Source organism: Carettochelys insculpta, chromosome 1 (assembly GCF_033958435.1).
Source record: "Carettochelys insculpta isolate YL-2023 chromosome 1, ASM3395843v1, whole genome shotgun sequence".
In the NCBI taxonomy this organism is placed as follows: Eukaryota; Metazoa; Chordata; order Testudines; family Carettochelyidae; genus Carettochelys; species Carettochelys insculpta.
The window spans coordinates 12,946,471-12,960,719 of record NC_134137.1 but is presented as its reverse complement, the minus strand read 5'-3'; the positions used below and the strand labels follow the sequence as shown (position 1 = coordinate 12,960,719).

At 53.4% G+C, this 14,249-nt stretch overlaps 1 protein-coding gene across 3 annotated transcripts in view; it reads right to left on the bottom strand.

Annotated features, from left to right (window-relative positions):
- PDE2A (phosphodiesterase 2A) overlaps window positions 1–14,249 on the bottom strand; it is a 349,465-nt gene that overhangs the window by 31,826 nt on the left and 303,390 nt on the right. For all 3 annotated transcript variants that reach the window (XM_075018032.1, XM_075018123.1, XM_074975525.1), the window contains 5 exons: window positions 7,640–7,799; window positions 6,750–6,802; window positions 5,542–5,616; window positions 4,367–4,408; window positions 2,566–2,634 (listed from right to left, as the gene is read on the bottom strand). In XM_075018032.1, coding sequence (XP_074874133.1) covers window positions 2,566–2,634; window positions 4,367–4,408; window positions 5,542–5,616; window positions 6,750–6,802; window positions 7,640–7,799 — 399 coding nt within the window. The remainder of the gene's footprint in view (window positions 1–2,565; window positions 2,635–4,366; window positions 4,409–5,541; window positions 5,617–6,749; window positions 6,803–7,639; window positions 7,800–14,249) is intronic.

Below are 14,249 nucleotides of genomic sequence, written 5' to 3'. Positions count from 1 at the left end.
TTAAGCCTTTCAAGAATCAGCACAGAACATCACTGGCCTGCGTCAATCACTGCATTGATGTGTCAAAACAAAAAAGCAGCCCAGTAGCACTTTAAAGACTAAGAAAATAAATTATTAGGTGATGAGCTTTCGTGGAGCAGACTCGCTTCTTCAGCCCACAGCCAGACCAGAACAGACTCAATATTTAAGGCACAGAGAACCAAAAATAGTAATCAAGGTTGAAAAATCAGAAAAATATTATCAAGGTGAGCAAATCAGAGAGCAGAGGGGCGGGTGGGAGTCAAGAATTAGATAAAGCCAAGTATGCATAAGAGCCCCTATAATGACCTAGAAAATTCCCATGTAAAGTATCTCTTTAACAATTCTTCTCTCTATCACAGAATCACAGGGCTGGAAGGGACCTCCAGAGGTCATCTAGTGCAGCCCCCTGCTTCAAGCAGGATCAACCCCTACTAAGTCATCCCAGCCAGGACCTTGTCCTGGTGGGACTTAAAAACCTCAAGGGATGGAGAATCCACCACCTCTCTAGGCAACGCATTCCAGTGCTTCACCACCTGCCTGGTGAAGAAGTTTTTCCTAATATCCAACCTACACCTCTCCCTCTTCAACTTCAGACCATTACTCTTTGTTCTGCCATCTGACACCACTGAGAACAATTTCTCACCCTCCTCTTTAGAGCAGCTCTTCAGGAAGTTGAAGGCTGCTATTAAAGGAAGTTGAAGGCTGCTATTAAAGCTTATGCTCCAAAATCTAACCCCGTTCTTTCTTTTTTTTTTTGTTAACAAACATTTAGATTTAAAAGGATCTGGCTTTTGCAGGGTGAATTGGGTGAGATCCAAGTTTATACTGACCGGAGTCTGTGGCTGGACCCTTTGGGACCTGGAAGAATTTCTGTGGCGTTGGTGAAATAGGTTTTAAAAACCTTTCACTTTAGTTGGGGGTGTTGGTCTGGGCTGGTGGAGCAGCTGGGAAGTCTGTGGGTTTGCTTGTTTGGCTTATGGCTGGCCAGTGGGGCTGGCAGAGGTATTGTTGTGGCTGGTTTGATTTGTCTTAGTGGGAAGAGGAAATCCCAGACTGGTGCTGTAAGTGGCTTGGTTTTAAGCAAAGATACCCTGGGTTGATTTCCTTAGCTGTGCCCAGAAACCCCATCCTATTACAATAGGAACATACAGATCAAAGTGTGCCAAGTGAGGTGTCTATGGAAAGCTTTGAACTCTCCTTTAGCCATGCGCTGTATGAGGCCTATGACACACACCATCACGGTTCCGATTCCACCCGACAGAGGGCAGTGGGGCACACACCCATCAGCTGGGTCATTTAATCCCTTATCGCAGGACAGGGATGCAAAGAAACGTGTCCCCCACTGGGAATGTGCTGCCAGACTGAGCCCCTTGGCTGCAGCGGCAGGGTGTGCTCTGCGGACCCAGCCCAGGGATGCTCATACATTCCGGGTGATCTCCTGACATGCCTGCTCGGGGGGGGTGTTGGATGGACGGCTCTGACGGTGTCACTGTAACAACACCTGAGGGTGGGTGACACCGTCACTGCAGCTGAGGCTCTGTGGAGCCCTCAGGCAGAAGAGAGGAACATGGGGCCTCTCCAGCCAGCCAGCTGTGAGCTATTCCGCCGGCGACGGAGCTGGTTCAGGGCCTCAGCCTGTCACCCAGAGACAGCAGCAACACCTCCTGTAATGGCCCAGTGGCCGCGGCCAGGCACCAAGCTGCTTGCCGCAAAGTGAGTGTTGTGTGGCTAAGGCTGTCACAGGCAAAGTCTGCCACTTCTCTGCCACTGCCCGTCTCACCCTGTGCCCCTCACCCTGGTGTTGGAGCAGCTCTGGGGGAGGACAAGATGGACTATGGGACTGGCCTATAGCCAAGAGGAATTCTTGCATGCTCAGCCCTCTCCTGTACCTGGGGTCTCAGCCGTCACAGTTTCAATGCCTTCAGGATTGAATACGCCCTCCCCCTCAGCCAACCAAGACCCACACTCCTTGTGACGAAGTGGGGGCAGGGATGAGGATTTTATTCCCCTGGTTAGGTTGCATGTGTTTCCTACTGTCCTGTAGTAACCCCAGATGCGTGCCTCAGTTTCCCCAGGCGCAGCAACAGTGCATAGTGGTGAGGGGAGTTTCGGTGGGATGACTTCTCACACGTAGGCAGTGGTCCTCCCTGCTCTTTGTAACCTAGGCAACTCGGTGACACCTTTCTTCCTGGGAAAGAGGACAAAGGAGGGCGGAGGGGCCTGGCTGGTGTGAATTGAAACTGGGCTGTTGAGTGGGGCAGTCTGGCTGGCTGGAGAGGGAGGAAGGAGGACCAGGGCCTGGTTCAGGGACCCCCCTCTGAGCCCCTCTCCCCAGGGTGGATTGTACTGACGGTTTCTGGTTTCTGTGCTGACAAGTCTGTTCTACGCTGTGTCCCTGTCGCTGAATAACCTTCTGTTCTCCCTGCTGAGTGACAGTCACATCTGACTGCAGATGGGGTGCTGGGCCCAGGGACCTTCACGCTCTATGACACTCCCATTGAGGCCTCTCCCCACAGCAAACCCGGGGAAAACCCCAGAACGTACCGCGCTGATGTCCTGCAGGGTGATGGATTTCTTCTCCTCCACCACCTTCCCCAGGCGCCCGAACGTCAGCTGCCAGCAGAGAGAAGAGAGTCAGGAGCCATTTGGCTTGTGGGGAGTCCAGCCCCCAGCCCTAAGCAGGATCAATCCAAACTAAATCTTCCCAGCCAGGGCTTTGTCCAGCTGGGATTTAAAAACCTCCAGGGATGGAGAGTCCACCTCCTCTCTCGGTAACGCATTCCAATGCTTCACCATCCTCCTGGGGAAATAGTTAGACCTAGACCTTCCTCACTGCAACTTGAGACCATTGCTCCTTGTTCTGCCATCTGTCACCGCTGAGAGCAGCCTCTCTCCATCCTCTTTGGATCTCTCCTTCAGGAAGTTGAAAGCTGCTATCAAATCCCCCCTCACCCTTCTCTTCTGCAAACTAAATAATCCTAAATCCCTCAGCCTCTCCTCATAGGTCATGTGCTCCAGCCCGCTAATCATTTTGGTTGCCCTCCACCGGACCCACCCCAATGCACCCACATCCTTTCTGTACTGGGGGACCCAGAACTGGACGCAATACTTCAGAGGTGGCCTGACCAGTGCCAAATAGAGGGGAATGCTAACTTCTCTAGATCTGCCGGAAATGCTCCTCCTAATGCACCCCAATATGCCGCTAGCCTTCTTGGCTACCAGTACACACTATTGACTCATATCCAGCCTGTCATCCACCACAGTTCCCAGGTCCCTTTCTGCTGCACAGCTATTTAGCCAGTTGGTCCCCAGCCTGTAACAGTGCTCAGGATTCTTCCGTCCCAGTGAGGACATGGCTGAGACCCACCTAACTCCCGCCATGTAGGCAGCTGCTAGATGGGGTCAGCATATGGGGCATTATCAAACCAGTGACTTGCAACCAAGAGGCTGTCACTGGTCCCCCGCACCATGCAATGGCCGTTAGCACCAGTCTGCTGTGCCCATCAAGTCCTACAGTTGCAATCTGGCTGCAAAAGCCTGCCTGCTGCCTGCCAGCCACCCTGCACGTTGGGCCAGCAGCATCCCTGGTGTTAGCTGCACTGCGGTTACCCAGGTTCCATCAGGGATGAATCAGCCCCTTTTGCTTTGGATTAACAGTCAGGGAGAGCTGTCAGGGGCCAGTCCTGCTCCACTCGAAGGCGGCTGCATTGGGAGCAGCCTGCGGGGATCTGTCTCAGCTTCAGTAAAGGACACATCCCTGTGGCATGCTCTGGGGAGGCATCCGGGCCCATGAGAGGTCGTGTCACCTGCCCTGTAACCGGGGTGCTCCCAGCCCACAGGGCAGCCTGCACAGCAGTGACACAAGCTCTCTGGAACCTGCCCCCCAAAACATGATACTTGGGGACATGGAAACACCTCTCCAAGCCCCGAAGTGTGGCCAGGTCATTTAGCTGGAGAGAACTGGGCAGGAGCATCTCTAGCCAGGGCTAGCAGCAGGGTGGCTCTGGTGCTGACCAGTGTTCCCTGGAGCTGAATGCTCAGGAGGCCTCCCAGCAGAGATTCAGGTGCTGCCCAGCTGATTCGCAGAGCGCCCGCAGCCGGCAGTGTAGGTTTCTACTTGTGGTGCACACCCCACATACCTTGGTGCACACAACAAAATTTATTCCACCCCAGAGGGAAAAAAAGAAGGGGGGAGCCCTGGTGCTGACTGGACAGAAGGTGATCAAGGAGGAGATCCAAGATCTGTGCATGGACTGAGTCTCAGAGGGACCAGGCAGCCTAGCTGCCTGGGGCACAAACATGCTGAGCTTTGCTGCTGAAGGACAGAGAACAGGTAACGACTTACTGGGAAGCTGATTTCCTCCTCCAGCACTTTATCTCCCACCACCTAGAGGGAAGAAGAAGCACAGAGGTGAGGCTGGGGGCAGAGGAACTGGTACTCTGGAAAACCCCTGTCCATGCAACAGGCGTGCAGGGGAGAACCAGCGGGGGGAGGGAAGGTACAGGGGGAAGGCAGTGAGCCGTGGGGTAGGGCAGAGCTCGGCTGTGGGTCAGTGTGTCCCTGAGCAGGAACCACTCCTTCAGCTCAGGGCCCATGTCCCTGGCAATGCCAAGCGTTTCCATCGGGAAAGGCCAGCTCATCAAAACCGGGAATGTGTCACTTTCATTCCGGACTAATGCCAGGTGGGAACCGCCTTCATCTCCTGCCGCCTGTTGGGCTCCCAGCTTCTTCCCAGTTCATCTGGCAGACAGAACCGGGGCTTCCAAGCTCGGCTGCTTCCTGGGCAGCCGGCTCGCTAACAACCGGGGCAGCTGGCTCCCGGCACCCAGGGAGCCAGCCAAATATTTCTGTTTTCTCCCCCAACACGTTTCCTTCCTTCCTCCTCCTTCCTGGTTTCCTTTTGGACATTCATTTCAGTCCCCATTTAGGAGGAATATTTTTCTTTGATTTCACATTTTTACCCAGGCAGGAAGGGCTGGTTTCCAGCTGGTTCTGCTACACAGCATCAGGCGCATCTCTGGTGCCCTAAGTTACCAGCTGAGGGACCCGCCCCAGTCCCCTCCACTCACACCGGTGGGGCACCACAGTGCCTCTGCTGGGGTCACCGGTATGGCCCCCGTCCTGTGCCACGCAGGTTGGAAGGGAGTCAGGTCCCTGCCTGGGAGATCTGTCAGACCTGATCCGGTGAGGTGCTGAGCACTGACACCCAGTGATGTCATGGGAGCACCCTACTGGAACCAGCTCCAATGGAGCAGGGACGATGAGGATGCAGGAGATACCCCAGAGAAGCAGAGCTGCCCTCGCCAGAACAGCATGGACAGGGACCGGTGGATGGCTGCCTGGATGGACAGACGACCACGGGGATTTCTGTCATGGGGCTGTGCTCCTCCTGCAACAGCCAATCAGATCTTGAGCCCCAGAGCCTGCCTCCCTGCACTGTGCACTCCACACAGGGCAGCTGGACCACGGCTGCTCCCCCGGGACAGACACAGCCCGCGTGGGGCCACGGTACCACCCACCTGGCAGAAGAGCTGGTGGTTGTCCTCTGACACCAGCAGGAGGCAGCAGCAGGGGGACTGGGTCTCCTGCTTCAGCTGGATGAGAGAGAGAGAAACAGCGGTGAGTGATGCTGAGCGGCCCCCCTTAGAGCAGGCAGGGTGGAGCTCCCCGGTGCAGGTAGGAGACCTTGGCACGTCGGCAGCCCAGCCAGCTCCAAGCAGCTGAGCTGAGCTATGTTGTTTGCCAGGGGCCCCTGACTCTCACCACTGCCTGGTACTTATAAAGGGGAAGAAAGAGGGTCCTCCCGCCTGGCTAAAGGTGGGGAAACTGAGGCATGGCACTGCCTGCCTTGCCTGTGGCAGAGGGAGGACAAGAACCCAGAAATCCTGGCTCCTGCCCAGTACATTGTCCTACAATGTTACACCAGCTCCCTGTGCCCTTCCAGGGCTGCCCTGGCACCCCATATGCAGCAAATCACCTCCTGGCTGTCACTGTGCCGGGCCCTGTACATGTAAGTCAACAGCCCCCAGGGTCACGCGGGCTGCTCTGCTCCCCCTCCCAGCCTGCCTCCCTCTGACAGCCTGTGAGATCTCGCTAAAGCCAAACCCAGTGAGACAGCTGCAGGTTACCGGCCGTGTTTTAACCCTTGCTCAGCTGTAGGGACACCAGGCCCCATCTGCCAAGGAATGCTTCTGCATGTGCCCAAATGTGAACTAAACCCTTCCAGGTGGAGTGGGAGGTGTGAGCTGCCCCCACTCCCCGAGCTAGCTCAGCCAGCTGTTCACTCTGAAGCCTACTGATGACACGGCAGACATTGTCTGAGTGGTTTCTTGCAACCCAAATGACGAAAACAGGGATGGACAGAGGAGTGTAACACAAAACCATTAGGTCTGGGCCGGGCACCAAATCCGACCCCTTCACTAGGGCAATAAGTGCTCTAGAAACACTGAGAAGCAGACCATATCCCTCTCCCTCCTGCGCTTTTTGCTGTGTTGCGAACCAGCCCGCTCAGGCCAGCCCCAGCAGGGGCCGGCTTTGTGTGAGACCCTCTGCAGGAGAAGCTAACACCTGCCTGGCACTAGGCGTACTCCAGCCCTGCTAATACGGGCTCTGCAGCTCGGCTGAGGTCTATCGCGGGGCTGCCTGGGGCTTCCTGGGGAGGCAGAAGGGGCAGAACGTTCCCACCCCTGGAGGTCAGACAGCCACAGCCGAGCACCCAGCTACTCACGTAGTTAATGACTTTGAGCTGGAGCGAGGCCGCGTCGAGGTCGTACAGCTCCCCTGGAAGAGCAACAAGCGAGAGCGTGAGCGGGGCTGACAGGCTGGCGGGAGCGGGGGGACAGCAGCTCTCAAGCCAAAGCCCCCGGGAGGCCAGGTAGCAATGCCACTAACCCAGCCAGAACCAGCGCGCTGGGTGGGGCAGGGGCTGTTCTTCCTGGTGACTCCCCTCCCTTCCATCGTCCAGCCATCGCCCACCAGCTGGAGGAGGGTCAGTCCTGGGCCCTCTGGCTACACACGCTGTGGCGGAAGCTGCCAGCTGAGCCGGGCCACTGGCTTCCCTACAGAAAGCCGGGCAGCGAGTCGCTCCTCCTCTCCTTGGCCAGCTGCGTCAGGTTCCCCACTTACACACGGGGAAACTGAGGCAACGAAGGAGGCAAATTAGCCCACTGCCTCCCAGCCACAGGGGCCGAGCCAGGAATCAGGGCTCGGTGCCTGCGCCTTCTCATGCCGCCATCCAGCTGAGCTGGGTTGGGCCTTGAAAACCAGCCGCCCTGACTCCAACCACCTGACAACCCCTGGCGGGCAAGTGCCAAGCTACGGGCCAAGTGTCTCTGCGGGTTGGCTAGATCTGGGACAGTGACCCCCCCCATCCTCCAGCGCCAGGGGGCTCCAGAGGATGATGGAGCTGGGAGACTCCCTGGGAAGCTGGGCCAAGCTGGCCCCAGGTACACTCCAGCTTAGTGACTCCTGTGCCTGTCCACCTCCCTGTCTATAGCTCTGGGGTCCCTGGGCGGAGCTCGGGCTGTGCCACCAGAGAAAGGGCCCACGTGCTGCACTACCTCCCAGCCCCCACTGGCCCTGCAGCCCCTTTCGGGCTGGGCACAGACACTCCCTTACCACACAGCTGCAGAATCTTGCGGTCCAGGTCAGTGTAGCCTCCATCTGTTGCTCTCTCAGTCTTGGCCAGGGAATTCTGGGACGAGCTGGTGGACAGGCTGACCTGGGGCCAAGGCTGCAGCTTCTGGAGGGTCTGGACACGCTGGTATGCCACCAGGATCTGCACAGCACAAGCAGGGGGGCAGGCGGGGTCAGCCAGGTGTGTGTGTTCCTGTCTCTCCTATACATCCCTGAATCTATAGCTCTGCCTACCTCCTGGCCTCTGTGTGGCTACAGACAGCGCTCAGTCCAGCTGGTTTCTTTCCTAGCCAAGCCACATCACCAGCCTAGGACCAACTCCTGGGGGAACTTCAGGGACTTGGTTCAGAAGGCATGGAAAGAGGATGGGGCTAGACCATGGGAGGAAGGGATGGACTCATCCCGAGGAGACGCAGGTGGGTGGCACAGAAAGTTAGCCAGCTTTTGGGGAGCCAGAAGCTTACAGATGCTCTGTGTTTGGGTACAGAGGGGAGAGGCACTTAGCTTAGATGAGCTGAGCTATTAGAAGGTGAATTCACCTTGCCAGGGAGATCTGTCCCAGGTCTGAGAATTAAAACTAGTACGAGAAAATAGCCCAAGGAAATTAAGAAAGCTTCCTTAAAGTTTTTTACTGTTGTCCCTTTTAAATAATGGGACACGGCAGTTGTCTCCTTCCTTAAATTGATGGTGCAATAAATCCACTGTTACTACTTTTAGTATGAAAGTAGCACCTGGAATCCACAGCCAAGTGCAGGCCCTTTTTGTGCTAGGAGCCAGAGGCAGGCAGACAGACAGACAGACACACACCAGTGTTCCCTGTAAGCTGAGCGCTTGAGTGGCTACACATGAGAGAGTCAAATGCCACATTAGCAGAGCACTCGCAGCCAGCAGCCTGGTGCACATCTGCACGTGATGACTCAGTGCATGTAACAAAATTTATTCTGCATATGGACGGAAAAGAATTAGAGGGAACACAGCCCAGGGTTCATTTAAGGAAGGCCCAGGAAGCTAGATAACCACAAAAGATAAGCCCCCCCCCCCCTTCACAGAGCTCACTTTCTGCCTTCTCCTTTTCCACCCTCCCTTTCCTCTCTGATAGCGCATCCTGGGAATTGTCATTCTAGACTCAAAGCTACAGGTCCCCCCATAAGCAGAGGGCAAACTGGGGTGGCTCTCTGATCCTAGCTAGATCCAACACTCACTTCCCCAGCAGAATAACCATTGTAAAAGTTCAAACAGTCATTTCCAAACTGTGACTCAAGTCTAACGACAAAGTGTTTCAATTTTTCAGGCAGTTGCCTTTGTCCCACACTTCTGGTACATGCAGGTGCAGGAAGGAGACTGGGCAATGGAGCAAGTCACAAATGGTGTAGTTGTCCATCATCACTATCAGTGTCATCGGCGTTCTCCAGTCCAAGACGGAAATCAGCATTCTCTTCTTCAGCCGCTGGCAGACGGGTTGCGGACAACCTTGAAATGTCCCATTTCTTTCCCTATATTAACCCAGCAACATCCGCTCGGGTTTCTCTTATCTGCAAAGGATATGAACATCTCCAACATCCTTCTCTGGACTCTGAATGGCAGCTTCACATGACCAGAATTGCCAGTCAGAAACTTGGGATGCTTAACATTTTTTCTTAGCCATCTTGTGTCTGCTTTTCTCCTGTCTTTTCTCAACACGCTCACCAGTAGTTGCACACTAGGATTGGGCTGAAAAAGAAAAGAACACACAAATCCTTGACATGTAAGTCACAAATTTACTTTGCATCCTCTTAACCGTTCAAAGAGTGATACTCCTTTGTTGAGTGTAGCATGGTGCTGAAGCAAACAAGGGCTTCTTTCCATGGTCTCACTTACAACTAAACTGCAAACTTCTGTTCCTTCCAGCAGACTGTTAACTCGGTGGCGGCACAGAGAAATCATTTTGTGCTAGATACCACTGCAACAGAGGTAGTGTTGCATTTCAGCAGAAGTCAGCTGCATCCCTTTGTCAGGGTCAACGCCGTGGGAAACCCTATCTTGGGTGAAAACTGATGGTATGAACCTAATCACTATTTCATTGGTCACCTTTCCAGTGAATGGAACTCCCAGCCACTTTGAATGGTAGCTTCCCAAGACGAGGAGAAACTTTTGTTGACCAGGCTGATCTTCAAATGGTCCCACTGTGTTGAGAGCCGGTTTCTCCCATGGGCAGCTGGGATAGGCAACTGGTACGAGCAGTGTTGAAGATTTTCTCTGACTTCTCGCTAGTAGCACAAGCCATGAACCTGGATTAAATCCTCAGTTTGTTCGTTCTTCCCTGGCCACCAGAAGTTGTTTCACAGTTGCCAGCTTGACTCCTCCCCAGCTGTCCTTCCTCGGCTAAGTAAAGCAATAGTTCTCTCAGAAGCTTAGGCCCAAGAAGATGATCAAGTCTCAATTTCCATCCATTTACAAGGGACAGCTCAGGTGATGCAGGCCAATATGGTTCCAAGTTTTGGACAATATCATCACTGCTGCCTCAGGAGAATGCTCAATGTCTCTTGGGAGGATAGAAGCACAAACAGAAGCATCCTGGAAGAGCTGAACACAACCAGCATTGAAGCCATTATCATTCACCAACAACTTTGTTGGACCGGTCACGTGGTTCAGATGTCCAATCAGGACCCTCCAGAACAGATTCTGTTTTCCAAGTTGGAGGAAGGACAGAGGAGCATTGGGGGACAGTGGAAGCAATGTAAGTACATGCTGAAGGCGCACGTGAAAAACCTTGTCCAAGACCGTCCCCAATGGAGAGTAGTACTCCATGAGGAGGCGGTGTTATTTGAGAGGTCCCACTGCAGTGCAGATGAGGAGAGGTGAAGATAAAAAGAGCAGTAAAAACTGCCCCATGCCTTCCACCAGCTACCAACACCTGCCCCTTCTGTGGTAAGACCCGTGGCTCCAAAATCGGGCTCATCAACCATCACCGGACTCACCAAGAGGAGGGTGACATAAAAACATCCTACTCATTATTGAGTGACTGCCAAAGTTGCAAATTTTCTGGTGGCCCCATCTTCTAAGGTCATCCATTGACCGTGTAATGCTTTAGGTCCTTATATACCTTGCTGTCTCTGAGGGCCGTTGCTCACTCTGAGACTGTGATCGCTCCTTGAGTTGTAACAGAACTTGGTGTAATGACAATTACTTCTTTGACTTTCTCTACTGAACGCTCATGATATGGGCAGACGAGACAGGCAGTCTGCAGTTCTGCTCCTGGCTCCTGAAAGACTCCCTGTCTGGAAACTGAAGTCCATTAGTTACATGGCCCATATGGCAATTCTTGGAATTGCTCGTACAAGGTCTTGCATGCTGAAAAAAGCTGAAAGAGGTTTGTGATCAGATCATAAGATAACTCTCCCATCCTCCCCGGGAGGGGCTGAAATGTTTTACTGTCCGGAAACATGCCAGAGCTTCGAGAACAACAAGAAGTCTTGTGGCACCTTATAGACTAACAGATATTTTGGAGCATGAGCTTTCGTGGTCAAAGACCCGCTTCATCAGATGCATGAGTGGGGGGGTGGTTTCAGGGGGGTATTTAAAGAGTGGGGTCCCAGTAAGAGGGAGGGCCAGAGCCGACAAGGTCTATTCAGCAAGGTGGAAATGGCCCAGTATCAATAGTAGGTATCAAAAGAGAAAAAAACAAGACAGATCAGACAGGCGAATATGAGCCATTGTCAGAGTCTAATGGGAAGATCTTAACACCCAGGGCAGAGAAGCTGCCTTTGTAAGCTGCAAGCCACTCACAGTCTCTGTTTAATCCTTGGTTGATGGAGTCAAATTTGCAAATAAATTCCAGCTCAGAGATTTCTCTCTCCATTTGATTTCTGAAATGTCTTTGTTTCAGGACTGTCACCCTTAAATCTGCCACTGAGTGTCCAGGGAGACTTCTTGTTGTTCTCGAAGCTACAGACTAACATGGCTACCCCCTGATCCATGCCAGAGCTTTTCACTCAGTGGAGGAATTAGATCGTTCTGGATCAGTCAGGGCTCTGGAATTGAATACAGTGGTAACTTCTCATCCACTTCTCAGCTCAGTCAAGACAATACCAAAAACTCACAAGCTGAAACCACGCGCCTTCTAGTTTTGGGTCACTGTCCCATGCAGCGGCACTCAGACCACTTACAGAGCAAAAGAATGAGTCTCCTCTACGGCCTTAGCTGAGAGCCAGGGGGCCTTTGGCTCCAGCTGCAGAGGCTCCTGTACTAATCTCCCGAGGGCCCAGGTTTGGTGTTGCCTGTCGGAAACTGTTGGGATTCTATTTGCCATTGTCCTCTTCTGCGAGACCTCCAGAAACAAGACTGACGGCAGGTTTTAGCAAAGTGTCCTTTGCGGCTGCATACTGACTTCTGCGCAGGGCTCACTGGGGAGTCTGCTGAGTTGCCCGAGTCACTGCATCTGTAGCGTGGATAGCAATGTGATGGGTGGGAGGGTAAAGGCACGTGGAGACAAACTTAGGAGCACTGCAGAAAATCAGACTGTATTCACCTCCACCGGCTGGGAGACAGATGGTGCTTTCCACCCATAGGGCGGTTTCTGTGGTTTTCTCCAAGGCAAGGCTTTTTATCGTGAGGTGTCATGCGGTATTCTTAGACCAGGTCGTCTTCCTGACAGTTCCTGATCAAAACAAAAACAAGCAGCCTTGGAGCACTTTAAAGACTAATGAAATAATGTATTAGGCGATGAGCTTGTGTGGGACAGACCCACTTCTTCAGAGCAGGAAACGAAAGCTCATCACCTACAAATCTGCTAGTCTCTAAAGTGGTCCAGGACGGCTTGTTTGTTTTGTGGAGATACAGACTCACACTGCCACCTCTCTGTGATGATTCCTGATTGGGTCACCTGTGAAAAGTTGCCTGGTTGAGGCTCGTGCAAGGCAGCTATGCAGAGGTCAGTGGTCCCCTGAGACATCTATGCACCAGAACAGGGCCAACACGGCTTGAGAACAACACTGAGCAGCAGATTAAAATGATCCACCAGGGCTCAGAGAGCAGCGTTATCCGGAGATGCGTCTTGCAGTAAGCTGGTACCAAGGGAGAGAGGCTTGAAGGTTTGCTGCCCTTCAGGATCAAAGCAATATGGCAGTGTGGCTCTCCGCTTGCCTGGACTGTTGGAAGATGTTTCCATAGGACGCATACAGTTGCCGAAGTAGAACTTCCATTGTTCCCCCGGGAGCAGAGGGTCTCCTGGGATAGGCACGAGGCCCGCTGGAGATGGAACACGCTGGTGAGCGCGGAAGCAAACGGGAGGTGGTCAGTGAGTTGAGTAGCAAAGGGGGTGCAGCTCATGGTGCACCTGGGCGCTCAGATCTGCAGAGGAATTTGCCAGCTGGGAAAAAGGAGCATGTCGAAAAAATCCTTCGAATGTCTCTTCTCCGCCAGCTGGAGATGCAACCAGCAGCAAATGCGTTCCGTATGCACCTGCCTAGACCCGACAGGGCCCTCACTCAGAAGAGCTCTCATGCTAAGCAGACAAAGGGAGGCTTGTTATCCCAGTCTAGCATACAGGGAGGAGAGGCCCAGCTATCTGCCCGACATAGAACCAGATGGGAGTTCAATTCCCTGCTCTGATTGTGGGACCTTGGGCCTGTTACTTAACCTCCCTGTGCCTCAGTTCCCCAAAGCAGATCACAGCCTTGTCCCCACGGGGCGTGTGAGGGTAAGTGTATTAAAGATCGTGGGGTGCTCAGAAACAACAAGCAGTCCTGTGTCACCTTACAGGCTCACAGATATTTTGGAGCATAAGCTTTCGTAAGCGAAGACCCCCGCTTCATCGGACGTGTGACTCATGCCTCTGACGAAACAGGTCTTTGCCCACAAAAGCTGATGCTCCAAAATATCTGTGAGTCTATAAGGTGCCACAGGACTGCTTGTTGTTTTTGAAGACACACACTAACACGGCCACCTCTCTGGTACATCCCCAGGCAATGTGGTGCTCAGGTGATGTGTAGAGAAGCAGTTCCCCCTCGGGGCAGCAGAGGGCAGTAGTGCACAGACACATCAGATGTAGCCTCGCTCCTGCTAGCCTTGTTCCCATTGAATCTTGCCCTGTGTCTCGCACTCATTCAGCTGCCTTAATTGCTTTGACAAGACCGTATTGATGTTCCTATTAGCCTGGTTGCTCCCAGCGTGGAGGAGACGCTGGCTCCTGAACCAAATAATGCCGCTGCTTCTCTCCCTCAGAAAGAAGGCTGAGAAAACTCGGTGCCTCCTTAGAAACTATGCTGGAGCTCAGCCCCTGCCCTGCCCTGGCTGTCTGGGCTGGAGGACGGCCACTGCCAGCAGCCAGGCTGGCTACCAAGGGCTCACACTTTCTTGCATCAGACTTCAAGCTGAGGTTTGCGCGGCACGTGTCATGTATTCCACAACTTGCGCGACCACCTGAATGCCACTGGTTTTGTTCTCTGCCTCTTTTTCCGCTTTCTCCCCGCTCGAGAGCCTTCCGTTTTGCCACTGACAACAGGAGGGGAGAGGGGATAAAGAAACCAAAGGGGTTTTGGTTTTTAGTTTAATCAAAAATAACTGGGGAAAACTTGGCCTCATCAGCAGGAGGGAGGCTTTAAAAACACCAGCT